This window comes from Phyllostomus hastatus, unplaced genomic scaffold (genome assembly GCF_019186645.2).
Source record: "Phyllostomus hastatus isolate PE091 unplaced genomic scaffold, TTU_PhHast_1.1 phas_scaffold_501, whole genome shotgun sequence".
Taxonomy (NCBI): domain Eukaryota; kingdom Metazoa; phylum Chordata; class Mammalia; order Chiroptera; family Phyllostomidae; genus Phyllostomus; species Phyllostomus hastatus.
In genome coordinates, this window is record NW_025334033.1 from 18,330,121 (window position 1) to 18,358,113 (window position 27,993).

A 27,993-nucleotide genomic window follows, 5' to 3' on the forward strand; every position below is an offset into this window, starting at 1 on the left:
TCAGTGCAATAAATTGTCCTTTCCCAAATTTCCTAACACATATTTATGATTACTAAATCTTGTGATTTACTAGCCAGGGGCAGGTGGGTGAGTGTGCATCTGTTGGTCACATTCACCACAAAACATCTGACAGTGACGCTTTCTGAACTCCTGAACGGCTTCATACGTGGCATCATTATAAGAGACCATTGCCTTTGAAGGAAGCTAAAACCACTTTTTTTGAATACTCAATATTTTCTCACAGTGCCTCTTAGATACACAGTCTTCCTAACACCTTGAATGAAAAGAATATCTTATTTTTGCCATAATTTAGACTGGACCATCTACTGTGGTTGTTTTACATTTGTAATAATACTGTAATAATATTCATGCAAAATTGAATCCTTATACCCTAATATCATATCCTTGAATTCTGCAGTGTATTCAGCTGACTAAAGAGTAGTGCACGTAAGGCCAAGGTCAGGTTTCACTTCCACAGGGGCCTGATGTCTGCTAAAGAAAACCTATCACAGGACAGAAGACATGAAACAAATTAACAATATACCAAATGATCATAAGCATGATTAAGCAAAAGATCAGGTAATTTGGCTCACAGACAACTAGAAAAGCAGGTGGATCTACAGAAATGTTTTGGTCCTTCATACGTGAAGGATAGTATAAATTATGCTCTGGCTGAATCATTTTGACATACCAAATTTCCTCAATATTATTTAGCGCTGGGGATTGGGAACAACTAGAATTCCTTTAATATCTCTAGATAACATTGCATTAGGCCTTAATGGTTTGTCTTAAGCACTATTACTAGCCTCTGGTCACCATATCCACTTAACCTTTAATTGTTTACCTATTAATCAAATCAGCACTATTTAAACCCAATCTTTTCTGAGATCTACATATTTCCTCCATTCTTCCTTTTGGCTACTAAACATTTTAAAAAATAAAACCTATACAAATATACATGTGTATGTATTAACACTGCTCTGTGTGCACCCACATATTAAAACAATGGAGGAGAGTGACTATTGCTTTATTATATAAAAATCAAATATTATACTTATGTGGCCATAAGTCAGGCACATCCCCAAAGTCAAAGCCGGGGTAGCTGCAGGCTGCCGAAACTCATCATTCTGAGTATGCCCCAGACACTTTCAAAAGCATGACAGGCTTGTGCAATGGAAACTGTAGACGCTGCTGAAACTTATGACTCTCAGTATGTCCCAGACACTTTTATAACCTTAACAGACTTGTGCAATGGAAACTGTAGATGCTGCTACATGGCAGTGCCAGGGGAATCTGACCTTCAGTGCCATGGGCATCCAGTTAAGAGGCTACAAAAACCCTGATCTCACAGCATGCAGTGGGCCAGAGCCCTGCACTAGGAGTTTTCCAATGATAAGAACACTTTTCCTTAGTATGCCTATAAATATATAAATATATAAATGTATGGCTGCCAATGCTGTAAATCTATAATGTTTCCCACTTAGAGATAAAAAAGGACCAAGAGAAGATATGTGAATGTTATCCTGCATGGCATGTAGACTTGAATATGTTCTTTGACAATTCACAACTGAGTTGTGTAACTCAGGAAAGAGAACAAGTATAATTTTTTTTCTTGAACTGAGTTTGAGCTGTCACTCATTGAAGGCATAAACCAATGTCTTTTCTATCAATTGACATACACAAGCATCTTCAGGAAAAAGTAAAAATTGTTAAACCTAAACCAGGGTCCAGCCTCAATGACCATTAGTCTAATGGGTATTTCCCACTTCTGACAGGCATCATTTCCCACATTCCAGTCCAAGTGTGGTCTGTAATAGTATTGTCATAATACACTCAAGCATATCTGGAAATAAAATGCAAACCAGCAAGCATGACCTCTGGAATTATATGGCAACCTAACACAAGTGTACATGTCTACATGCCCGGCTTACCTGGAACACCACTCGGGATTTTTCTAAAAGGTAAGTTCTCATATTGGCACCAATGATTCGATATCTCTTATCAAAACCAATCTCAATATACTTCCCAAAACGGCTGCTATTATCATTCCTGGTTGTCTTAGCATTTCCAATTGACTAAGAAGCAAGGGGAAAAATAAGATTTTAGAAGTACAATTCATGACATGCATTTACAAAGTTGGTTCAGGGAAAGGACAGAATAGAACACAACCTTTTATAACTGATCACTTTAAGTCCAGAACCAACATTGCCTCTGCAGGCAGCAGTGTATGTTTTGCTCACTGCACACCCACACAGATATATACTTACTAATTGTTAGTATCTGCTTTGTTATTCTTACAGAAATTATTTTCATAAACAGTAAACCTGAACCAGCAGCTGGGAGGTCTTCACACACTACTTGAGGTATCTGAACACATGCATTCATGCCAGCAAAGAACAGAATGGATGGCACTGGGAGCTACCAAGGCGCAAACCCTCTTAGTTAAACATCAGGGTTTTGATTTCTTGAAAAACTTAGTCTGTTTTATGTAAATAAGCTGGTTAAGCCAAATTAATATTCTCCTGAAAATATTGCTCTAGTGTCCAGAATCTCTTTAGCCAGAAGTTTCTATCATCTTATCCTGTGACAACAAAGGTCTGGATGGACTGCTAATTTGAGAATTTGTGATTTCTCACTCTCAATTCAAAGCTATTTTCAGAAACCAGAGACAGCGAAGTTTGGCTTTGGACTTTTTAAACTTTTTTAAGATTCTATTTAATTATTTTTAGAGAGGGGAAACAGAGGGAGAGAAACATCAATGTGTGGTTGCCTATTGCGTGCGCCCTACTGGGGACCTGGCCCAAAACCCAGGCATGTGCCCTGACTGGGAATCGAACCGGTGTCCCTTTGGTTCACAGGCTGGCATTCAATCCACTGAGCCACACCAGCCAGAGCTGGTTGGATTTTGATAGTTGTATCTAACTTGCAAAACATCAGCTATAGAATGCAGAGAATGTAATGTAACTTTTTTCAAAATGTTTAATATAATCTAAAAAAAAGGCACATGTACTACTTTCTGATGTAGGTAACATCCTTCCATACATTTTTCTCTCAAGGCAAAGCAAAAGACATGGTATAGTTAGAAAGGCAAGTGTTCATATATGCACATATTAAATATTTAATATTAAAACAATAACACAGCCACAGAAGTCAACATATTAGATTCTCTGCTTCATCAAAAAAAAGTTATTTTCACTCTCTGAAATACAGGGCAGGTGTTGCTCTATTCCGTTTTGGCAATGAGAATACTGTTATATTTCAGATTAACATTTTTAGTAGAAAGAATGACTGAAAGCTATCTTCCAAGCAAAATAACAGAGCAATCTAATGTAGCCTAACAATTTAACAATACAAGTATTTACTCAGATATTCCGCTTCTTGATATTACAAAAAGCATAGCAGAGAGTGTCCATGTAGTCTCATTCTTTTTATTTTATTTAGAAAAAGAAGTTAATGATAAATGCAGAATTCTCTTTCAACACCATAGATTCTGTCAGAGCAGATCAGGGGTTCCATGCAGCAGCACTGACGGCGGCAGCGGTAGTTCCTGAGTGCTTTCCAGGCTCTGTCTGGAGGACTGTCCTGCTAGCACCGAAGCAGGCTAGGGAAAGGTGGGCCTCAGCTTCCCCTCTCTCCCTGACTTACCCCACCTTCCATATGGTAGCCCTTCCATATGGTAGCCCTCTCCCCTCGACTCAGAGTGGGAGTTAGAGTGGCCAGCCTGTCCAAACAATACTATACTCAGTGGGAAGAGACAGTGAGTAGGCAAAGGTTGAATCATACCCCTCTGTCTTTGAGTAAAAGGTATTCATACATAGAGACAAGAGTGGCAGAAGCAGCAAATGAAATAGAAGTCGAAAGACCTCGGTATCTACCAGGCCCCACTACCAATTTCCATCATTTAATCCTTTGTGGACCTTTAGTGTCTCCAAGTATAATTTGACTAGGATAGATGAGCTCTAAAGTCCTTCACAAAAATAAAATTATATGATTCTAAGCCTTGAACCTGATATCAAAAGGAGGTTCTATATATAAACAGTACCTTTTTCCACTCTCCCTAATTGTTCCCTCTACCTTATAAGTATTATATTTACAACAGCTTCCCTTAATGCTATTTTCTTTCAATCATAAAAAAATTGCTAAAGGAAAGGAGAAAATTTGTGGTCTTCATTTTACTACTGACTTCAGTAAAATGTTGAGTGATTTACTCTTCTTTATTAAATGGAGATGAAGATCTTCAACTATAGTTACTGAAGATGAAAAAGAACAATTAAGAAAGACCCAGTGTGCCCCAAGAATATTCCCTGTCATCATCTTAGGACACAAATTTCCAGGAGAAAGGGAAAAAAAGAAAACATGACAAAATAGAGCAAAAAGAATCACTTCCTTTTACATCATTTACATTTTGCAAAAGGACCAGTACTGAAGATGAGAACCTTGCTTTTTAAAGGACAATGTGCAAATCCCATTAGCCACTGGGCTGGGATGTTAACCATGAAGAATGCTCATTGTCTGATGAGGAGTTTCAGCAGGTCACTGGAGTCCCAGACGTGCCTTTCTTGACATCACAGTAAAAGGCTCTGATACAGAGACATAATCTTGAGGCAAGTTTAAAGCTACAAATTTTCTGGGCCACACATTCAATAATTTGCCTGTTTTATTTCTTGTAACTGTAAACCCTTTGCCATCATTCTTCAGCCCCATGTTCCATTTTAATCTTTCAAATTGGGATGACTTTACTAGAATTGTTGAAAATTAGTTCTCTCTTTACCAAGTTTTCTTACTTTAATTTCTTGTGGAGAAACTAAATATTCTAGAAGGAAGTAGATAAGCATAACTGATGCACTTATCTTTTTTTGTTCATTCTAGCAAACAGGGTAAATTCCTTGTAACAGCATATTAAAAAGTAGCATCTGTGGCCCTTCTGAATTATAAATGTCACTCCTACTAATATAATATAACAAAATAATGCAATATTTCATTCAACTTGACGTGTCTAAGAGGTTCATTCCAGACTTACATTATTATATGATCCAGGCCTATAAAAGATGAGATGCCCTGATGCTGTCACAATGAAGGCTCTGGCAATCTAACATTAGGGACTAAGAATAGCCTAAACTATTGCCAAATATCAAGAATTCATTGTCATGACCCAAAAACAGTGAAAATAATCGAAGCTAGGAAAGCCCTGTGTTTCCTAAGCCAAATCCTAAAACTGGATCTACAGACGGAATTCCCCCAATATCAATACTATGGTATCTACTGATGTAGATTTAATTCTTCAAAGTCTTAAAAGTTGCTTAAACTTTTTACTACTCTCTTTTGGCACAAACATCTGTTTCCTCCTGTCCAGGCTATTTCAGAAAAAAACTTTTCTGGTTCTCTTTCTACTGTGCACCCAGCCCAGGAGGCCTCTTAACTTCCCCAGTGTATCTGGTCCTCTCGACCCCAAGAAGAAAAGTCCTGCTGCTCTGGGAGGAGGCCTGGAGGCCAGGGGCCACAGCATTCCGTTCTGAGTGTCACACACAGCACTGCAAACCAGGCACAATTACCTCTGGACTGATTATTGCAAAAACCACTTGTACCACAGGTGCACCAGGCCAGTTTTAAACTCCATCTGTGTTTGGGTGACAAATAAGGCTTGACAAAGGAAAAAACAGGAATAAAAAATGCTGATTTGAATTTTAATACCAAAAATTTATTTCTGCAAACGAATTTCTCTCCATTTAATAAGACTTTTCTTCATCTAAAGAGACTTACAAAAATGTACCTCTCCTAAAATCATATTAGACAAATAATTCTCTAGTTACAAATCCTAAAATACTCAAATTCTCACATAAATAGGTCCATTTTCTTTGGCATAAACATTTCTACTCAATATACATATTCTACTTTTAAAAGGACCTCCTTTCATAGTTCTTCCATTCAAGAATTTGTAGTTACTGGATCTCTTTTTCTAACCTAAAATTGTGTGACAGAAACAGGAAGAAAAATGTTAACAAGATCATAATTTAAGTTTATAGTTCATATCTGGAAAAAATTAAAATTATATAGCTAAACAAGCTGGACTAAGTATGGAAAATGAAATGTGGACAAAGGAATAATGCAACTCATTTACGCTTGAATGTAGCAAATCCTGTGTTTTAGAAGGAGCTTAAATAATAACCCAGGATTGAGCAGAAATTAGTAACTTACACTTCTAGAACAAGAAGCAATAGAAATAAGTCAATTAACTAGGAGAAAGAAACTTTAGAAATGAAGTATCATTGCCAAATATTTAGAGGCAACAATTCAAGGTTGGGTTAAAAACACAGGATTATGAAATAGAGTAGATTCCTTTATAGCTGAACGTTGTGCAAAATAGCTACCTTCTTGAATGTTTACTTTTTCTAGATCTCTTAATGACATGTGAAGAAGTATTTTCCAACTTTTAGTGGGTGGGAGATGCCAGACTTTCTGACATGTGCTGTATCAAGCAATTTTTTTACATGTTTCTTAACAGAAGAATATAATAAGAAGGCAAGGCTGCTGCTGTCTTACCTCCATGATGGGGTTGGAGGCCAAGACCTTTTCTTCAACATTGGCTTCACTGGCAGAACCACTTACAGTTGCAAAGTATCGCATAGCGTACTTAGCTGAGACTGTTTTTCCTGCTCCAGACTCTCCACTTACAATGATCGACTGATTTCGTTCATCTCTGTAAAACAAAGAAGAGTAACTGACAGTGCTGCCCACTTCTGAATGTAATTAACATTATTTCCTCTGTGTTTTCCTCAATGAGTCATGGTAAGTTTCTGCTGGTTCATATATGCAACAATGTGGGAAAGAAATTAAGAATGATATTTCCCAATAAAAATAACTACTTTCTTTTTTTTAAGATTTTATTTATTTATTTTTAGAGAGGGAAGGGAGGGAGATAGAGAGAGAGAAACATCAATGTGCGGTTGCTGGGGGTCATGGCCTACAACCCAGGCATGTACCCTGACTGGGAATCGAACCTGCGATGCTTTGATTCGCAGCCTGTGCTCAATCCACTTGAGCTACACCAGCCAGGGAAAATAACTACTTTCAAACTAATAATAAACAGGGAGAAAAAGATATCAAGCATTAAATTAGAAAGCATCACATCTAAGAATAAGTCTATAATCATGGGTTTCTGAATTTTTTGTGTACACATATCTTAAACATATTGTTTTTATCCCTAGAAAATCATTTTGATATATTACAATACTGTTGTTAACCACCTCAGAAGAGAAAGAAGCCATAGCAAAGGACTTTGGAAAAAAATCCTATTTAATTAAAATTACAGCCCTGCCCTGGCTGTTGTAGCTCAGTGGACTGAGTGCGTGCTGTGAACCAAAGGGTTTCCAGTTTGATTCCCAGTCAGGGCACATGCCTGGGTTGCAGACCTGGTCCCCAGTGGGAGCCATGTCAGAGGCAACCGCACATTGATGTTTCTCTCCCTTTCTTTCTCCCTCCCTTCCCCTCTCTCTAAAAATAACTAAATAAAATCTTTAAAAAAGAAATTACAGCCCTGGCTGGTGTGGCTCAGTGGATTGAGTGTTATCCTGCAAACCAAAAGGTCACCTGTTCGATCCCCAGTTAGGGCACATGCCTGGGTTCCAGGCCAGGTCCCCAGTTAGGGGCAAGTGTGCAAGAGGCAACCATACCTTGATGTTTCTCTCCTCTTTCTCCCTCCCTTCCCCTCTCTCTGAAAATAAATAACATCTTTTTTAAAATTATAAATTGTTTACTAATTAACAGATTGTAAAGTAGTGTCTCCCACAAGCTCCAGCTTCTACTAAAATATCCTCACTACCAAAGAAAAAGTGCTTCATTCATGCTTCATTTGTTCATATATGTCAGAACTCAGAGACTATCACTGTTATGTCTTTACTTCATTCACATAATGACTCAAAAACTCTAAGTGATGAGCTTGCTCATAAGACTATCATTTCTGTGAGGATAAGGACTTACGTCAACTTTACCTTTAATATCCAGCACCTAGTCCAGAGCCTGACACATCATAAATGTTCAGTGAATTTCTATTGATTATAAGTAAACTGAAACTTCAGGAACAACAGCCTAGGAAATAATCTCTCTGCTTTGGCTATAATTTCTACTAGGACAGAAGCAGGAAACTCCCACTTCCTGATACAAAAGCAGCAGTCAGCTTTAATTCATCAAAATAAATGAGCAAGTACATAAAGGTGGTATCATTTGGGCCCTTAATTTACAAAGAGTCAAGATGACTTTCAAAAGTTTTTAGTGGAACTATTCTTGTATCCTATATGGATACAAGATGGGGGAGGTTATTCTACTATAGAAGGTGATGTTTTTATCTTTTAAAAGAGATTATTTATTGAACAAATATTTATCAAATACCTACTACTTGACAAACATTATGCTAAACACTACAGATGTAAGTTACGTAAACCATTATCTGCATCCTCACGTGGTCAATGATCCAGTAGGAAAGACAGACTACGTTTCAAAATTATAACATCTGTGAGGGAGCGCTGAGAGAAGCAAGAGGGCATCAGGGAAGGCTCCCGGAAGAGGAAACCTGAGCAAGGTCAAGCAAGAGAAAAGGAGTAGGAGAAGGAGATAATGTAAATGAAACCTCATGCAAGGTTTCATTTGGGAAGTGAGAAAAAGGCAGATAGTTCACTTTGGCTGGAACATGAATTAAAGACAAATAAGGTTGCAGAAATTAGCAAGAACTGGATTGTAAAGGCTTTACATGAGATGTTAAAAATTTTGAAGTTTAACTAAAGGTCATGGAATGCCACTGCAGGGGTTTTAAACAGAAAATAACACAACCCTGTTAGGAAGATCACTCCGGCAGCAATGTAGAGTATGGACAGCAAAGGGTCCAGCTGAAAAAATTATGGAAGTCTGAACACAGGTTGTCATGGTCATGGAGAGAGGCAGATGGCTTAAGAGATACAAAAGTGGCAGGGATCAACAGTACTTGGTAATAAATTTCCAAAGCAGAAATACAGCACTTTTCTAAGGAAAAGGTTTTCTTTTTTCTTTGAGAAAATGAGAGTCACTGCCTTATTTTACAGACCTGGAAAAGTACAGGAGAAGTACAGCGCAGGCATAATTGAACACATTCACAGGACACTACCAGGGCCACGTCACAACCTGTTGTTGACGCTCTGAACCCCACGTTGTGGGAAAATCAGGAGGACCTTGGTAACACACTAAGGGACATCGAATTATCATAGAACAAGCTTGCATGTAATCCTGTTTTTATGAAACTACCTTGTACATCATTCTCATCATCTCATTTCCTTTTTATTTGAATTTCTAGACTGCATTGGATAATCCCATTGCCTCTGCTCATTAATGGCTGACTCTAAGATGAATCACTCTAGCAAAACAGTTCTCGTTGTGCCAGTGTCTTTTCTTTTAGTCATCTACAATGTCCTCAGAATTTATATTTTTTAATACATTAATCAAGAAACAGTATCAGCAGTCTTCAGATTACCTTCTACAATAGGATTAGAAACATTACCTCCTCCTAATTCTTGCATGATCAGTACTGTCACTACACCCTGTGTGACAGCTAACTCGATGAAATTCTCCCTGCATTTCTAATGGCAAACAAGCCAAGAAGGTTGCCACTAGTCTGATGAAAAGGAAATATTAATAGGAATTGTCATCCTAAACTGTACTGCCACCTTTGAAAAGCTTTACTTCAAGTTTTAAAAAACCTAAAAATTCACATGTAAGAGTCCTTTCCTATAACATGGGGAACAAAAACATTTTAGAAGCAACAAAATCAAGGACTGTTCAAACAAATCAGGGATCTGTACAAATACTCACACACACATATATGTTCTGATGTCAGGCACATGCCAGATGGATTTTCTTTTCCCTGATTTACAATCATGTGTTCATATAACCAATAGTTTTTAAATGTTTTTAAGGGACTTCATTATTTCTTTATTATTCCTGACTTTTTGGCAGAGAGAATTCTCTTTTTCCCAAGCCTAGTAGAACATTTCAGTATATAAATAAGTACCACTCTTCCATTATACAAACTTCTCTGAACCCAGATTCCAGTCCTCGCTCATCCTTTACCAGCTTCAAGGCTTTGAGCAACAGCACAGCCTCTCTGGGCCACAGTTTCCTATCTTGAAGATTAAATGGCATCTAAGGTGCCCTCAAAAGCTGAAGTACTGTGATCTAAAAGTCAAACTAACTTTGCAGTTGGCTTTTAGATGTTGGATTGGTCATTAGCCTGCACTGTAAGCCAGGGTAAACTCCTGGAACAACTGGAATAGGGCAGGCCTACAGATACTCAGGCAGTCTTCGGTGACTGTATATGAGATGGGCAACACTTCTTCTTTGGAGAACCTCTGAATTAGAGATGGCCAAAATCAATAAAGGGCTACAAAAAGAAAAATTTAAAATAACCCATTGACTAGCTTTTAAATTAAGAACAGGAATCAGAAATCTTTATAAAGTAAGTACAACAGATCTTTAAAATGTTTTTTAGTTCTATATGGCCTTTGGAAGAAATGAGGAAACTAAGTAATGCCAACCTCAGAACTGATTTAGGCAGAACACAATTTAATGTATCTACCCACTGAGGGTTGCCACCTACCCTGATAAATACACAAGCACCTAGGCCTAATTTTTAGCTTATAAACAAACATTGTTTGTGAAACAAAACCTAGTGTTTTACCTTTTTGCAGGTAATCAGCCTAGTAATTTCTCCCTTTATTTGATCCTTTGTTAAAAAAAGAAAACATTTAGTGCAACATAATGCCTTCTTTCAAAGCTGTGTTTTTACTGTGGTGACTTAAAGATGTGGCCTCACTTGATACTCTCTTATTAGAGAGATGTTAAATTTTCCTGTTACTATTACTTCTCAAAATCAAGCTACTCTGTTGTCTCTCTCTAATTTCTGCTTTTGATCAATCCCAAAAAGAAGATTTAAATTTTATAAAAAGTTTATACCAGACAATAAGCTCATAATGACAGTATTAAGTATTATTTGTGAGGTGTAAATATTTACTATAAAAGAGTGTGCTGCCTCTGGTGAAAGCTGTTCCTTGGAGAGGCAGAGAGATGGACTATGCAGGAAGTGAAAATAAACATTCCTAGAAATACACACTGACGTAATTTCATTGCTGGTAAGCAGCCTGTCACATGGCTATCAGATCCTCTTCTTCAATCTAACTTTTTTGTTCCATCAGTACAGAGCCCCTGAGATTAATATCAAGATCATAAAAGTAGTAAATTATATTTGCTTAACTTTCACAAACTCTTATACTTACTGTATTTTATTCCTGCTGCAACCCTATGAGAAGATAGTACTCAGCAAGTCCCAAATTCATATAATAAAGAATTCTGAAGAGGAACCATTTACTGGGAACTGAGGTGGTCTAAAAATAAAGTTTGATAAAATGAAGAATAATAGAAATCAGGCAGATGAAGGAGCACAAAAAGGATATTCTAGGCTGAATGAAAGGTGCAGAAATTTAAGTATGCAATGCTAACTGGAAGGAATAGATGTATTAGAGTAGGACCACCCAGCTGAAAGTAAGAAAACTACATGCCAAAGAATAAAGGCTTTGGAGTCTCTGCAGGATTCAAATCTCAGTTCCCAGACACTATTTATTAGTATGATAGCCAAAACAAGTTACGTTCCTCATCTGTCTGCTCCCCGTGATGTCGTGAAGATTAGCGGTAACATGTTGACACCATGCTTGGCACATAGTAGGCCATCCAAATATGGTAGCAATTAATTAATGCAAGTTAATCCACCTTTACACCATACATAAAACTCTTCTTATCAGGTAGCGTGCATTACTTCAAGTCTGTCTGCATAAATAGGATATTTGTTACCACATAGCAGCTGAGCCCTAGGTGGTTAGGAGTATACAATTTTCCAACCTTTTCAAAAGTCTGATTTTTTTTTTAAGTTAAGAAAACAGAAAAGGCAGCTTTACAATGAGGCTTCCCCTGAGCCTAGTACATGTACCTTCTGGCACATTCAGCATTCTGTACCTCCTTTTCTGATTTTATTTTTCACAGTATCACTTATTAATACATGACAGCCTGTATATCTTTATTTTTGTTGTTTATCATGCCTCATTTTATGATGGTAAAATTTTTGACTATTTTGTCTAATTTGTTTACTGCTGTGTCCCCAGGCCCCAAACTGTGCTTGGATGGTGCTCAGTAAAGGTCTGTTGAACAGGCAATGAATTGTACCTTCCCCGAAGATGCAAGGGGCCTGCAGCAGCACCGGTGATGCTCCAGAAATCATGGCTAGTAAAGATGGCAATCTTCATTTGGTAAGGGAAAAGAATGACCCTGCAATATCAATTCCAGACTATAGGTCTAAGCAGACTGGTCTGCTTAGCTGTTGTGGCACATTTTATGTGTATAGATTTATTCATATAAAAGGTAAACAAAATATCATAACTAGTTGAAGCATATGGTAAAAATGCATGAAAAAACTGAGCAAAGAAAAAACCAACAAACAAATCTACAGTTAATGAATCACACTGAGTGGCTGAGCAACAGGGGAATAATGAGGGGGCAAATGTTAGAAAGCCAAAGTAAATCTAAGGATAAAAAGCAAGAAATATTCATATAAATCTAATACTATCTGTGGATTACCAATAACAAAGATGGTAAGAGCCAAGCTTTCATGTATATGAAGAGCATTTTCAAAGAAGTCATATAGTTTTCTATGAACAGTATAAAATTTCTCAGAGGTTACTTTTAGGTTCTGGCCCTTCATGCAACTCCCTCTCTGCTTAGTAGTTCTCAGGCTGTGCTTACGTGGGGCTCACTCCGTTTGCAGTGCTCCAGGACTATACAAATACAAACTGCTGGGCTTTTCTAACTTCAGGGGAAAAATACACTAATAGATGGAATTTTTTCAATTTTAAGCTTTAAAAAGCTCCCAAAGTTTCTTAAACTTTTGACAGTAATTACTATTTTATAGTAGAATCTGGTATAATATGGCAGGTTACATAGTATAAAACTCTGGTTAGTCATTTTATATTTAATATGTTAATTTTTCATAGCATCAGACTAATGAGATTTGAAAACTAGTTTTCCTAGTTATGTGGTCTTGGGAAAGCTATATAACTTCTCAGCAAAATGAAGATCAATAGTAATACCACCTCAGAAAGTTCTAAGTTCTGTGAGGATAAACTTAGCTAATAAATAGAAGGCAAATAAATAATATCTTGCACAAAGAGAGCACTTAATAATTATTTGCTGCTCTTAAAGTATCAATAATATTTTATTAATAAAAGGGCATAATGTTTTCTATAGACTGTCACTGAAAAAATTCCAAAAATTCTGTCACAAGGAGAGTGAAATTCTGTCCAACTCTCCCTGGTTAGAAAGGAAAAAGTAAAAACCTCTGGAGTATCAGTTTTCTCACCACCCCACAAATTGTTTGAGGGTTTCCCATATCATTTTTATAGCATGCCAAGTTCTTACCTGTGGGCTAGAAATACCTGTGGGCTGGAGAAATGAGTTAAATACATAATATTCTTCTACACATCCAGTTTTGAATTACATCACATTGTATTATTAAAAGTACAATCTAGACTTAAAAGCAGCCTTTCCCCCCAGTCTCTTCTCTTAAAATGTTAGGCTTCCATGGTTAATATCAAAGACATTTTGCTGATGCTACTGAGGATCACTCATGCCCTAGCATACAATGCTAACATTAAAATTCACAATTTCCTTGATATTTATTTCTTTAAGATACAGGCAGATTTCTTCCAGCATTTAGGCCTTTAAGTTCTTGTCAGCCACTCAGCTGAAAGACATTGGGGCAAGACATTCAATACCACCAATCCTTGATCTACTCATCTGTAGAACACAACATCTCTCCTTGCATAGTCACAGGACCATGATGAGATTCCAATGGCAATTTTAAAAAGTCTGATGTCCTTTTACAAATGTAGGCTATTTAACAATAATGCAGGCCATCTAAGACACATTAGTCAAGGCTGTTTATTTAATGATAGTTTATAAGTTGTCATTCACTGTATTTTAAAATATCTGTGACTCTGCAAAAAAGAAATTATCTCATCTAATAAGAATCATGAAATAACAGTCTCACCAACCTGGCCATTTGCTTATAAGCTTCTTCAGCAACTGCAAAGATATGTGGATCCATATCACCCATGTTCTGACCACTATATGCATTGATAATATCTTCGCCATAAATAGGCAGCTGTTCATAAGGATTTATAGCAACTAGGACTATACCTGGGGAAGGGGGTGAAAAAGCAAAAGAAGAAGTCAATTATATTCTAATAGGCATATTAAACTTAGTTAAGTGAAAACAAATTTGTATTTCAGTTAATATTGAACAAATTGTTAAGAATCAAAACAAGCCATACAGAGCCTTTGCCTCAGAACCCATTATATCTAGTCCTAAATACAACACCATTTATTTCCCTATTTTTTATCTTTTTTAATCCTCACCCAAGGATACATTTATTGATTTTAGAGAGAGGAAGGGTGAGAGAGAGAGAAAGGAACATTAATGTGAGAGAGAAACATTGATTGGTTGCCTCCTGTGTGCACCCCAGCTGGATAAAACCTGCAACCTTCTGGTGTAGAGGATGGTGGTCCATTAACTGAGCCACCTGGTTGGCACTAAATACAACACCATTTAAAAGCTGAACTAGGTTATTTAAAATAATGACAATTGTGGCAATGTTAACAGAATTCTAAATATTTTCCGAATATTTACATAAAAAATTCTACTTCTAGAAATTTATCCAAATGAATCAGAGATTCATGCAACAGATATTTTAAAGATATTTATCATAATGTTATTTATAACAGTAAAAGTGAAAATAAACAAAGTATATAGTAGAGTGGTTAAATACATTTTGTCACAGCCATATGAAACACCAGTGTGCTACCACCACAATCATATTTTTAAAGAATATTAAGTCATAGAAAAACATGACACAAAACTGTATAGAAACTGACTCCAATTTTATATCCAATAATACTCTCTTACATTTACACACATATAGACTATAACTCAAAATGATATTGGTTATTTTTCAGTGGTGAATTACACGTAATTCTTTTCCTTTTTTGTAGCTTTTTTGTATTTCCTTAAATTTTACAGTATATATATATTAACTTAATGAAGTCATTCATTCAACAAAAATTTTTTTAGCTCTAATTATGAGGGGGGACCCCCCACACATACACAAAAAAGAATTATCTTCTGGAGAGCGGGCTCCTTGTAGTACAGGCTCCCCCTGCTAGATTGGTGTTCTAGGAACCCATCTGTATCAGTGTACCAACTGGCATCACACCTTCAGCTTCAGTGAAAATTTTGTGAAGACTCTTTCAACACATTTGTGTATTTCGTGACGGGTGGGTGATTTACTAAGCTGAGTGTTCAGCAGTTTTTGACCAAAAACAGCATGACCCCCATGCACCACCCTTCTATCAACCTGATCTTGCCCCAAGCAACATTTTCCTTGTTTCTCCTGGATTAAGAAAGGTACTCAAAGGGTAACCTTTTGTCGATGTGGAAGAGGTGAAACAAAAAATGATGAAAGCACTAAAGGCACCAAAACTGACAAGTTCAAAAACTGTTGTTGAGCAGTGGAAAAACATCTCAACAGGTCTTTGAAAAGGTTTTTAAAGGTGACTGAAGTTTAAACATGTAAGAATAAATATGCAACTTTTTATAAATTTGGGGTTTTTTGGGGTCTCCCCTCATATCATTCAAGTCTAAGTGAGAGGTTTACAACAGTAAACAAAAAAAGAAATCGTTACCCTCGTGTACTTTATTATATTCTGGTGGGACACTCAAACAATTAGCAAGGTAAATAAAAATGTATGTATCATAGGTTAGATAGTGGTAAGGAAAAGGAGAACATTTAAATGGAAAAGGAAGATATACTAAGAAGAAAAGGGGTTTATGATATAGGTGACAGGGTAGGGCAGGGAAGGCTTCATTAAGACGGTAATATTATGTACGAAAAAAATTAAAGCAAGCCCTGGCTGGTATAGCTTAGTGGATTGAGTGTGCACTGTGAACCAAAGGGTTGCTGGTTTGATTCCCAGTCAGGGCACATGCCTGGGTTGCAGGCCCGGTGAGGGCCCCCATGAGGGCCATGAGAGAGGCACCCACACATTAATGTTTCTTTCCCTCTCTTTCTCCCTCCTTTTCCCTCTCTCTAAAAATAAAATTTTTAAAAACTTAAAAAATTAAAGAAAAAGGGAAATTGAAGAAAAGGTATATTCAGTTAATACATAGGGAAGAAAAAAGAGTTAATATCAAGGATATAAAAGATAAATTGTCTTTTCTGTATTTTTTTAAATTATACTTTATTGATTATCCTATAACAGTTGTCCTAATTTTTTCCCTTTTGCCCCTGTCTACTCAGCACCCCCAACTCCCTCAGGCAATCCCCCCACCATTGTTCATGTCCATGGGTCATGCACTTATATACTTTGGCTTCTCGATTTCCTATGCTGTACTTTATATCTCCATGGCTATTCTGTAACTACCTGTTTGTACTTCTCAATCCCTAGACCACTTCACCCATGCCCCCATGCTCCCTCCCTTCTGTCAACCATCAAAACACTACACATCCATGATTCTCTCTCTCTTCTTGTTTGTTTAGTTTGTTTTTTAGACTCAGTTGTTGATAGTTATGTATTTGTTGCCATTTTATCATTTATAGTTTTGATTTTCTTCTTTTTCTTAAATAAGTCCCTTTAACATTTCATATAATAATGGTTTGGTGATCATGAACTCCTTTGTTTTTTTCTTGTCTGGGAAGCTCTTTATTTGCCCTTCAATTCTAAGTGACAGCTTTGCTGGGTAGAGTAATCTTGGCTGTTAGGTCCCTGCTTTTCATGACTGTGAATGTCTTGTCAATCCCTTCTAGACTGTAAAGTCCCTTTTGAGAAATCAGCTGACAGTCTTATGAAAATTTCCCTGTAGGTAACTAATTCCTTTTCTGTTGCTGCTTTTAAGATTCTTTATCTTTAACTTTTGGCATTTTAATTATGATGTGTCCTGGAGTGCGCCTCTTTGCATCCGTGTTGTTTGAGACTCTCTGTGCTTCTTTGACTTCCATGTCTATTTCCTTCACCAAACTGAGGAATTGTTCTTTCATTATTTTTTCAAATAGATTTCCCATTTCTTGCTCTTTCTCTTCTCTTTCTGGCATCTCTATGATGGGAATGTTGGAACCCTTGCGATTGTCCCAGAGGCTGCTTCCATTATCCTCATTTTTTTTTTTTTGGATTCTTTTTTCTTCTTGTTGTTCTGATTGTTTTTTTTTCCTTATCAAATCATTGGAACATAAGGATTTGATACTCAACTTCATTCACTCTACTGTTGTTTCTCTGTAAATTGTTCTCTATTTTAATTAGTATATCCTTCATTTCTGGCTGAATCTTTTTATGCTATAGAGGTCCTAATTAAGTTCCTTGAGCATCCTTATAACCAGTGTTTTGGACTCTGCATCTGATAGATTGCTTATCTCCATTTTGTTTAGTTCTTTTTCTGAAGTTTTGATCTGTTATTTCATTTGGGCCACATTTGTTTGTCTCATTTTGGCAGCCTCCCTGTGTTTGTTTCTATGTATTAGGTAGAGTTGCATGATAACCTGTCTTGATAGCATGACCTAATGTAGTAGGAGTCCTGTAGGGTCCAGTGGCACAGCCTCCCCTACCACACAAACTGGGTACTTGAGGTGCACCATCCATGTGAGCTGAGTACACCCTTCTCTTGTAGTTGAGCCTTGATTACTGGCCCAGGAATAGAACCTGCAACCTTTCAATTTATGGGACAATGCCCCAACCAACTGAGCCACACTGGCCAGGGCAAAGATACAAATTCTTTTAAGATGAAAAGACAGCCATGACTTGTATGGCTCAGTTGGTTGGGCATTATCCCACAAAGTAAAAGTTCACCAGTTTGATTCCCTATTAGGGCACATGTCGGGGTTGCAGGTTCAGTTCCAAGCTGGGGCGTGTATGAGAGGCAACTAATCGATGTTTCTCTCACATTGGTGTTTTTCTCTCTTTCTTACTCCCATCTACACTCTTAGACAGATGATAGATAGATAGATACATAGATAATGGATAGATAGATAGAATTCTTTAAAAAAAGAGAAGAAAAAGAAAAGACATTTGTTCCTGTCCAAAATGGAAGGGTAATGAAGAATTGACCATCAATGAGTGGGGCACCCCAGGAAAATAAACTAAGAAGGAAATGAATGGAAATATTGGATGTAAGACTCGGGAAAATGATTAATAAAAGAAAAATGAGAAGTTAGTAGAGAAGAAAAGCTGGGGATGTGAGAAAAAATAAAGTATAAAAAGAAAATAGAGAGAAAAGAAGGAAAGGAACCCAAATGTACATACATGTGCATGCTTAATTTGTAAGAGACAGAAAAGAATCCTGAGCTGGGCCCCTGGCAGCTAATACTACAACAAGCAGGGACCTAGGCAAACAGATCAACCAAGAATTGCTACTATATCCTTTTGTGACAATATGGATGGTCCTAGAGAGTATTATGCTAAGTGAAATAAGCCAATCAGAGAAAGACAAATACCACATGATTTTGCTTACATGTGGAGTTTAATGAACAAAATAAACAAACAAACAAAATAAAAACTGATTCAGATATATAAAACAGACTGATAGCTGGTGGGGGGGTTGCGGAGCTGGATGAAAGAGGTGAAGGGCGGAAGGGAGGAAGGAAGGAAGGAAGGGAGGGAGGGAGGGAGGAAGGGAGGGAGGGAGGAAGGGGAAGGAGAGGGAAGGCAAGGCAAGGGAAGGAAAGAAAAAACTCACAGACAGAGACAACAATATGGTGATTACCAGAGGGAAAATGGGTGAGAGAAGGTAGAGTTGGTACAGGGGGGATAAATGGTGATGGAAGAAGACTTCACTTTGGATGGTGAACATACAATACAATATACAGATGATGTATTATAGAACTATACACCTGAAACCTATATAATTTTATTAACCAATGTCAACCCAATACATTAAAAAAAAATAAGAATGGCTACTACAAATCAAGTCAGTCCTGCATTTCTAAGTCATTGAAAAAAAGACAAAATTAAATTTCTTGTACTAGCTCCAAAGACAACTTTTTAGATATCTATTCTTGATGTACTAGTTTTTAAAAGAGATGAAAATAACTGGTAAATTGGCATTTGATTTGATATATAAATTCTGTGTGTGGGGGGGGATCCAAAAGAGAAGCATAGTGCTTTTTATTTTGATGGAAATTATATAAGTTCACAAAAAGAGCTATTCAACATAAAGTGCAGTTAGTTAATGATAACTCTGAAGTAAAATTTTCTGTAAGAGAAAATCCAATCACATACATTCCTCATTCCCCAGGCACAGTATTTCCAAGGTTATGCCCATTAGAGGAAAGAGTTCACAGTTCACTCAGACAGCAAAGTACACATACCACAATATGTATAAATAAGTTTGGAATCAATAAAGCGGACTCTGAGATTGTGGAGCACAGCAGGCTCATGAAGATAGCTGAGGGCCGTGAGGTCATTTTCACCCACGAGTATGTCAGGGTTTCTTAAGTGAGGCAGTTCCTTGGTCTTTGGATCGAGACGATATTCCAAATCCTGAAAATGCACAAGACACAGCATCTGGATAAACCAGGCAATAAACGAGAAACAGGGCCATGCATTTTGCTTATTTCCTATTTCTGACTTGATTCTCAACTATTAAATGCATTCTTTTCCTGGCACCTTCCAAAACCACAGAAATGGTGAAAATGGCAAAAGTAATGAGTTTTCTTTTTTACTAGGTATATTAACTCATATTAATAATTGTTGCTAATATAGTTTAAGAAGTATTAGCTTATATCTTCTTTTACCCAGTTACTGAACCATAAGTATTTATTTAACCTTTAAGTTCTTCTTCTCTTTACCTAGGATAAATTGAAGACAGTATAATACAGTGGTTAAGAACTTGGCTCTAGAGTGAGATGGACCTGAGTTCAAATTCTAAAACTGGTACTTAATTCTTTTGTGGTCTTGGGTATGTTACTTAACCTAAATCCTTCACTTGTAAAATGGGCATAACAATCAGCTCACAGGGATGTGGTAAAAATTAAAGGAGACAATGCCTGATACATGGTAAGTACCTGAGAATACTGAACCCCAAGAGATCTAAGAATCCCCTGAAATTAGCTATAACTCTTTAAGTTTAACTCTTTATAACTCTTTAAGTGTATGTCTATAAATATATACATATATATGAATTTTTTTGAAAGACAGTCCATAGTTTTAATTTGATTTTTAATGAGATGTTTGGTCCCAAAAGTTAAGAAGTACTACTCACTTTAAAGACAAGAGAATATGGCTTTATGGCAAAGCCAAGCATGGAAACTGAGACTCAACTATGTATTAAGGACAAATAATATACCAGTAAAAAGGGAAAAAATGCAATTTAATTGTAGGGAAGGACAAGCTGGTTTTGTAAAAAGTCACCTTTGTTAATACTGAAGAGCTATGCAGAGGTCAGATATTCAAATGTGGTTGAAATGAACTATGCTAAATGGTGAAGAAATTTTGCAATCTGGCCTTCTACCCCCCTCTGCCTGCTTATTAGGGTATAATGTCCTTCCCCAAAGCTAATTGGCCCTTGTACTGGCCCCTGCAATACACAAAAGCCACTTCTGGCTGTGTGATCTCATGCAGAACTACTTAATGTCTCTGAACCTTGGTTTCCTTATTTGGAAAATAGTTATAATATCACCTACCAACCCACAGGGTTGCTGTGAAAATTAACAAGAAAATATAGCCCCAAGTACCTAACATGTACCTAACAGAGTAGATGATCAATAAATGTTGAATAAATTAATTCCTTAGTTTGGCATTCAAGGCCCTCCTAATCTTGCCTAATTCTTCCCCACCATCTTCCTAACTATTCTTCTTGCCTCTGTATTACTCTCCTGAAGTTCATCCTGCATGCTGCTACCAATGAGGCCTTTCTAAAACACAAACCTGACACCCTCTTTTGTTTACAAATCCTGTAGTCACTCTCCGTAGTGTACCAGTTGCTGTCTTAGAGTTTTAGCAGGAAATCAGGCCTTCTGTGATCTGGCTCCCATCCCTACGCTTTTGCCGGTCCTGTATTGTCACTTTATATTCCAATGAAATGAACTTGTGTAGTTCCCCAAACACACAATACTGTGAATGCCTCCCTGCCTTTGACCATGCTTTTCTGCACCCTGAAATGCACTCCCCTTGTCTACTCATTCCTCAGAAAATGCTTCCCTGACTCCTTACCTTCCCTGGCCTCCTGACCACTTCCCCACTTTCGTTTCTCATTTACACTTATTATAAGTCACACTATTCCTAAGTACATCTATTTCTCTTACCTGACATTGATGTCAGAAAGCATACCTTTTGTCACCTCTTAACATGGAATATAGCCAGTACGTTAATATTCAAGCCCTGAATTAGAACACAAACCCTTCTAAACCTCTACTCCAATCAACTTGTTATAATCACTGTCTCCAAAATGCATCCCAATCCTCACAGAGTCTCCCCCTTTCTCTTCGTCAATTCAAATTCTATCTACCTTTTAAGACCCAGTCAAAATCCTTCCTCCTTAAAACTTTCCCTGACAAAGCAGCCCATAATGAAATGCCCCTCTGTGGGGAACCTGAAGTCCTCACAGTCTTTATGGTATAGTAGAGTGGTTATGAGCACAAACCATGAAGGCAAATTTCCTGGCTTTAAATCCCAGCTTCACCTCTTAATACCTATATAACTTGGTGCAAGTCCCAAACTCTGAGCCTCAGTGTCTTCATCTATAAAGTTGTAATAATAACAGACTCACCTCATAGGCTTATTATGAGGATTGAATGAGTTATAGCAAATAAAGCACTCACTAAGTGCTCAATACCTGTTAACTGTCAGGATAGTATTAGTCAATTGGTAGTTCATCATAAACTTACCTTTTGACATCTTTGTGGTACTGAACTATTCTATATACACTGTATTTTACTTAACTTTTCAGTATTTATACCTAGTATTTATACCTAGTTTCCCTGGCTAGATGACAAGTTACTTAAAGGAAATTAATGTCACACAGGTTATTAAGAAAAAGTGGGATGTGCCTTGTCAAACGCAGTGGAGACTGACAAGTACGGCACTAAGACCAGCCCACGCATCCAGTGAATGCAAATAGGGAAATATTGAGACACAGTTGGTTTTACATTTCATTTTTTAAATATTTTTCAAATAAGTAGTTCCAACAAATACCAAATCTCAGACTAGCTCCTTAGATGATATGAAATACAGAGTCTGGCAGAAGTAATGCCTGCTTGGTGGTTGGTAGAGTAATAATATGGGTATAATAATTTATAGTTTTAATTTGAACATTTTACCTAAAATGTCACATGGTGTGTTTGAGTGTGATATTGTTATGTTACAGAGCTACATGCTTATGATTTTATAATAAAAGGTTTTGTAATAAAAAAGGTGCATTATTGTGCTGGACACTATACGTTAGTTAATATTAAAACATTTTAATGCTAGCCTAAACAAAATACAGATAAAGAGACACATATTTGGGAAGATTATATGTGAACCTAAACCAAATCATAGTCAATTAATGAAGCAAAATAATGGATTTTTTAAGTATCTGCTATTTCCACTAACCCTTTGGGATAGAGAATTGAGTTTGCCATTGTGCCATTCTTTATCAATTTAATAAGTAAAAATATTAAATCAGTTCAAAATTTAACTTCCAGCTAAAGTTATGTATACCACAGCAAACACACTTTTGAATTCACTTTATTTTATGCCCATGACAACAAATAAAAGCCAAATTCTTACCTTTCCTTCCTCAAGCTGAAGCAACAGGACTTTATCTCCAGGCTTATAATCTTTGAGCAGCTCTGCTGACTTCCAGACTTCCTCAGGATCAGGTATCCAAACCCTGGCAAACTAGAAAACAAAAAGAAAAAAACTTAAACTGGAAAATCAATTACTTCATGGTGACATATAAAACATATGGATTTATTTATAATTAAATAATTTATGAAAAAATAACTTGGCTAATATGAAATTTAATTTTTAAATTAGTAGATAAAAAGTATTTTAGCTCCACTAGTACTATCATGTCCACATAACACAAGAAGTATGTTCTGTATTTAGTAATAATTTCGCAATATATGTAAGTCAAATCACTATCTTATGCACCTTAATCTTATACAGAACTGTATGTCAAATACATCTCAATAAAACTTGGGAAAAATCTATGCTCTGAAGAGACAGCTTCAATGAAAGTATAACTTTGCTTTGTATAGTAAATGGTACCTGAAAATATATAATTTTAGGTTAAAATGTACATACAAATCTATTTTCTCACTAAATGTGGACTTTCAAAACATGATTTTGAATCACTGGTGTGGTAGCTCTGCCAGTTTCGGCAACAAACCTATCTGTTTATAGCAGGATTTACAATCTGATTTTTTTATTGTGGTTTCCATCCTGTGCTCTGCAAAGTCATAGTGATTACTCAGGTACTCCCCAGGGCCATTACAGTGTGGAGAGAACAGTAAGCTCATGACTTGGAGCCACAGCTGTTTGACATACTGGGTATTTGGAATTTTCTTTGAAGGAAGTTCTGTTGTGAGGGAGAGATAGAAACAGAAAGTATTGTTGTCTAGTATTGTACCTTCATTATTTTATAAAGATGAGTGAAAATGGTAAAAATGTGTATTTGGCCAGCAATATGTTTGGGTCTCATGGCTTCAATATGATGAAAATAGTAAGGTCAAGGGTTCCTGGAGCAGATCTTTAGCTTCCACTAGACACTCTGGATTTAAGCCAATTTTGGACTTGGGGTTAATGTTAAAGAAAAAGAACAAAATATAGTAACATGCAAGAATACTCCAAATACTATATTGAAGAGATGTGTTATGACTTCATGGATTCCTCAGGAAGGAGTCTCCCTTGAAAACGTATGTACCCTAGTCCCTGATGCCCATTTTCAGGAATATATGAAAATATCACTATCAGCCTTTCTCCACTTCATTTTCTTTAGAGCTCTCATGAATACTTGAACTTATTTACTGCTTGTTTACTTATTTATTATTTCTCTATCTTCATTCGAATGTAAGCTCCATGCCTGTATTGTTCGACATAATATAGAGTACCTGTGTACCTTGTACATGCCTGGGCACTTAGTATTTGTTGAAAGAATCTCAGAATAAAAGTTATCTCCTTAAATGGAATAAAACAGTATGGTAAAATTAACTTGCCCATTGCTTTACTGTTCTTTTAATATCACACACTCGTGCACACCTTCTGTCTGAACAGTTTGCAGAGGAAACAGTACTGAACTAAGTCATGGGTTCCAATCTCAGAACCGCCATATTGGCCTTTCAGCCTTTGATTTGGGCATCTGTACAATGGGGGCGACAGCAGTCCTCATCTAGTTCACCTCAAGGGCTTACATACAGAACCCTTGTGGAAAACATAAACCAATATATAAGTATAATTGTTAATAAGTGTTTTTCCATGTTTCTGAAATTAGTTCTGTAACTCTCCCCACAGTTAAACAGCCCATAAACTGAATACACATTACTAAAATCTTACTCATTCAATAAACGTTCTGGGTACCAATTGCTATAACTCTGAGGTTCACTTTAGAAAACCAGTATTGCCCTAACTTTCTCTGGAAGAATTTTACTGTTTCTAGAAAAGATATGAAATATATGAGATAAAAAGTCATAAAGTTACCTACTACCCTTGCCGATAACTAAAAAGGCAAAACAGGTCCAAGTGAGTTTGTAGAAGTCTCACTGACCAGCTCTAAACATGAGATTTTCCACTAAATCTAGAAAGAGGAGCCTCTGTGTTCTTTGTCAATAGCAAGCTGCAGCTCAGATTTACAGCTATACTGGAAACAGTAATGAATCTTTAGAAACAGACGTTTCCAAAGGCTAGACTTCCAAAAGCTAGGTATTAACAACAGCTAGTAGAGGGAAGACAAGGCCCTTGAACTCTCCAGAGGCAATATATTTAAACACCAAACATCACCCTGATAACCAACTGCCCCTTAATTTTAACTCTATTTCTTGGAAAACTATCCAAGGAGAAATAGGTCAAAATCAGTCTATTATTACCACTGTCATTTTATGGTTCTTTTCCACCTTTAATGGTTATTGCAGAAGCAACCATACCAGAACTGGGTTGTTTGGGGAGGTATAAGTACTATAGTTGCTGAAGCCCAGGGGAATCTCCAGCTAACCATGCCCCTTCCTATTGCCTCTGTCACTGGCAACCCTACTTTCCACTTCTCCCCCAGACCCCCTAGGAAAATACCCATGGCAGCTGGAGGAAGAGGATTAAACTTGTCCAGCCACATCCAGTGTCCAAGACTGCAGGAAGAAAGACAAGAAGTCAAGGACACAAGATCACATGAGAAAGCTAGAAATGGGACATGGCAGCAAGAGTCAGGCAGGAATCAGAAAGAGGGGTGGACACACACACCTGGAAGTCCGCTCAGTGCTTCCTGGTGAAACAAAAGCAGTTAGATAACCCAGACGGAACACAGCTCCCAGCACGACTAAGGAGAGTCCAATGTCACGTAACTCACTGTCATGATTAACTGGTAAAGGATGGGCTTTCCTACAATGCTCCTCATTCCCTTTTCCATTCATACTACTCTAGTTTCGCCCCTTGTTATCTTGTAAATCCCTCGAATATCTCATTCATGATACCTCAGACTTTATTTTGGTTATTTATGGATCTCTCTGCCTCTCACACTGGACTATACATCCTTATGCCATCTTTGACTCTCCTCTAAGGCTGGCCAAATTCTTTGCCCACAGTCATTGGGCAGCACCTTTGTGCTGATTTTATTTAAGACAGAGGTAGGGCAAGGGAAGGAAAAAAGATGGGAGAGCTGAGATGAAAGGTAGCAAAGGCAAACTTCATAGGCCTACCTCAGGATTTTTCCAGAAGCCACAAAGCACAGTTGAGATGGCGTAGGAGTCAGAGACTTGAAGAAGAGAGATTTCTGAAGTAATATTCAAAGAAAGAGTAAATATTTGATGCAGGACTAGTAGAAGAGAAAACAAGAATTGGGGATCTGAGGTACTGTTACTAAAGCAAAACAAAAAACAAAACAAAAAACTGTAGGAGATGAAGAAAAGAGAAAAAAGACTTAAAGCAGATAATGTGAAAATGTAAAAACATACCAAAGAAGATCTGTGATAATTCAAAGGAACACCTGATTAGAAAGAAAGTAAGGACAAAATGGAGATAAGCTTAATTTTGTAACAGTAAAAATCTGAGAAAATAACGCTACCACAGATTTAAGTTGCATAATAGCTTACAAGGAAAATAAAAACCATGTACTGTTGTACAGTACAATTTAATGATGCGTACCTGGCAGCGATGAGCTAATTCTGACAGAGTCTAATGCAAGAGCACTGGAAAGGCAGGTTGGGGGCCATGCGTGCACCAGTACTTGGCAGAGAGAGGCACTGGGCAGTGTTGGCTCAGGCTAGCACGGCCCTCGTACCTTCTCAGGGGTTACATGCGTCGCTGAACCCAGAAGGAGGCACCAGTCATCTTTCTTTCTGAATCCTACCACACAGACAGAACTCAAGAGATCCCTGACTAGTGCTGATGGCTCACTGGAAGTTTTGCTAATTTGCATTTTGTCAGTCAAGAAACTCTGAGCTGTGGGCACCAAGAGCAGTTGTTTCCGATGCCTGAGACACTTTGAGAACCAGACTGAGAGCGCTAACAGAGTAAATGACCAGTCCCCAAGTGCTCCCAAAATCTGACCCATGTGATTCTCTCTCCTTCCTCAAACTCCCACATACATTAATCATTTTCATACAGCATGCATGTACATCTTTCCTAGCTCCCCTATTAAACCATAAGCAGCTTGGCAACATGGAACCTGCCTTGATTCATGTTGGATATCCCATTGTGAATGTTTGCAAAAATGAATGCCTTACATGACAATTCAAAAAAACTATGATGAAAACTAATTATCCTCGAGGCTACAAACTGAAGCAGGAAAGAAATCCTAAATCATCAACACCCCTGCCTCTAAACTCTGACATTAACACTAATACTCCACATGGGTACTAAGTAATTCATATTACCCTTACAGCATATTTTTAATGTAAAAAATTCAGAAATTCCAACTCTAAAGCACATAATAGGTTTTCCAGAATTTTTATACATACACACATATACATATACATGTATATATTAATACTCCATATGGTTACTAAGCAATTCACATAACTCTTATGGCACATTTCTGATATAAAAAAATCAGGAACTACTACCCCAAAGCACATCATGGGCTTTCCAGAATTTTTACGCACACACACACACACACAGCAAATACTTGTTGAATGAAAGACTGATATAATGAACTCCTATATACCCACCACTTAGGTTCAGAGACAGAACAGTACTATTACTGAAACTCCTCAATGAAACATATTCTTGAACACTTCATTTTCTCTCCCCAATACTATTCTCCAAGCCAAACTATGGGTTTGCTGTAGCCTGAAAAAGCCTTGCTGCTTCACACTTGTGTGCCTTTGCCCCAGCTATTTCCTCCACCTGGAACACAACCTCTCCTCCTTATCTGCTGGCAGACTCCTATTTGTCCCTTGTGTCTGTGTTAAAGTAGCACCTATTTTAAGAAGCCTTCCTGACTTACCATCATTTGGCACTCCTTCTCAGTGTCCACACTACCTCGTGTAACCTTCTGCTAAATCTTTATTCCACAAAATAATGACTCTGCATGCCTATCTCCCTCTAGAGACTGTGAGCTTCTTGAGAGAAGGGGTGTATCTTACTCATCTATGTCTTTTCAGCACTTAACACGGGTATGCCTATAATAATTTCTTAACAAACTTTCATTATATGAATATTCTTAGTCTCGGACATTATACTGTGTAAGAGGGTAGA

The 27,993-nt window shown here is 37.2% G+C and overlaps 1 protein-coding gene across 6 annotated transcripts in view; it reads right to left on the reverse strand.

Annotated features, from left to right (window-relative positions):
* The window catches only part of MYO5A (myosin VA), a 179,798-nt gene that overhangs the window by 96,455 nt on the left and 55,350 nt on the right, over positions 1-27,993 (reverse strand). For all 6 annotated transcript variants that reach the window (XM_045822393.1, XM_045822390.1, XM_045822394.1 and 3 more), the window contains exons 2-6: positions 22,876-22,986; positions 19,476-19,647; positions 14,118-14,262; positions 6,541-6,697; positions 1,932-2,075 (exon numbers count right to left, since the gene is read on the reverse strand). In XM_045822393.1, coding sequence (XP_045678349.1) covers positions 1,932-2,075; positions 6,541-6,697; positions 14,118-14,262; positions 19,476-19,647; positions 22,876-22,986 — 729 coding nt within the window. The remainder of the gene's footprint in view (positions 1-1,931; positions 2,076-6,540; positions 6,698-14,117; positions 14,263-19,475; positions 19,648-22,875; positions 22,987-27,993) is intronic.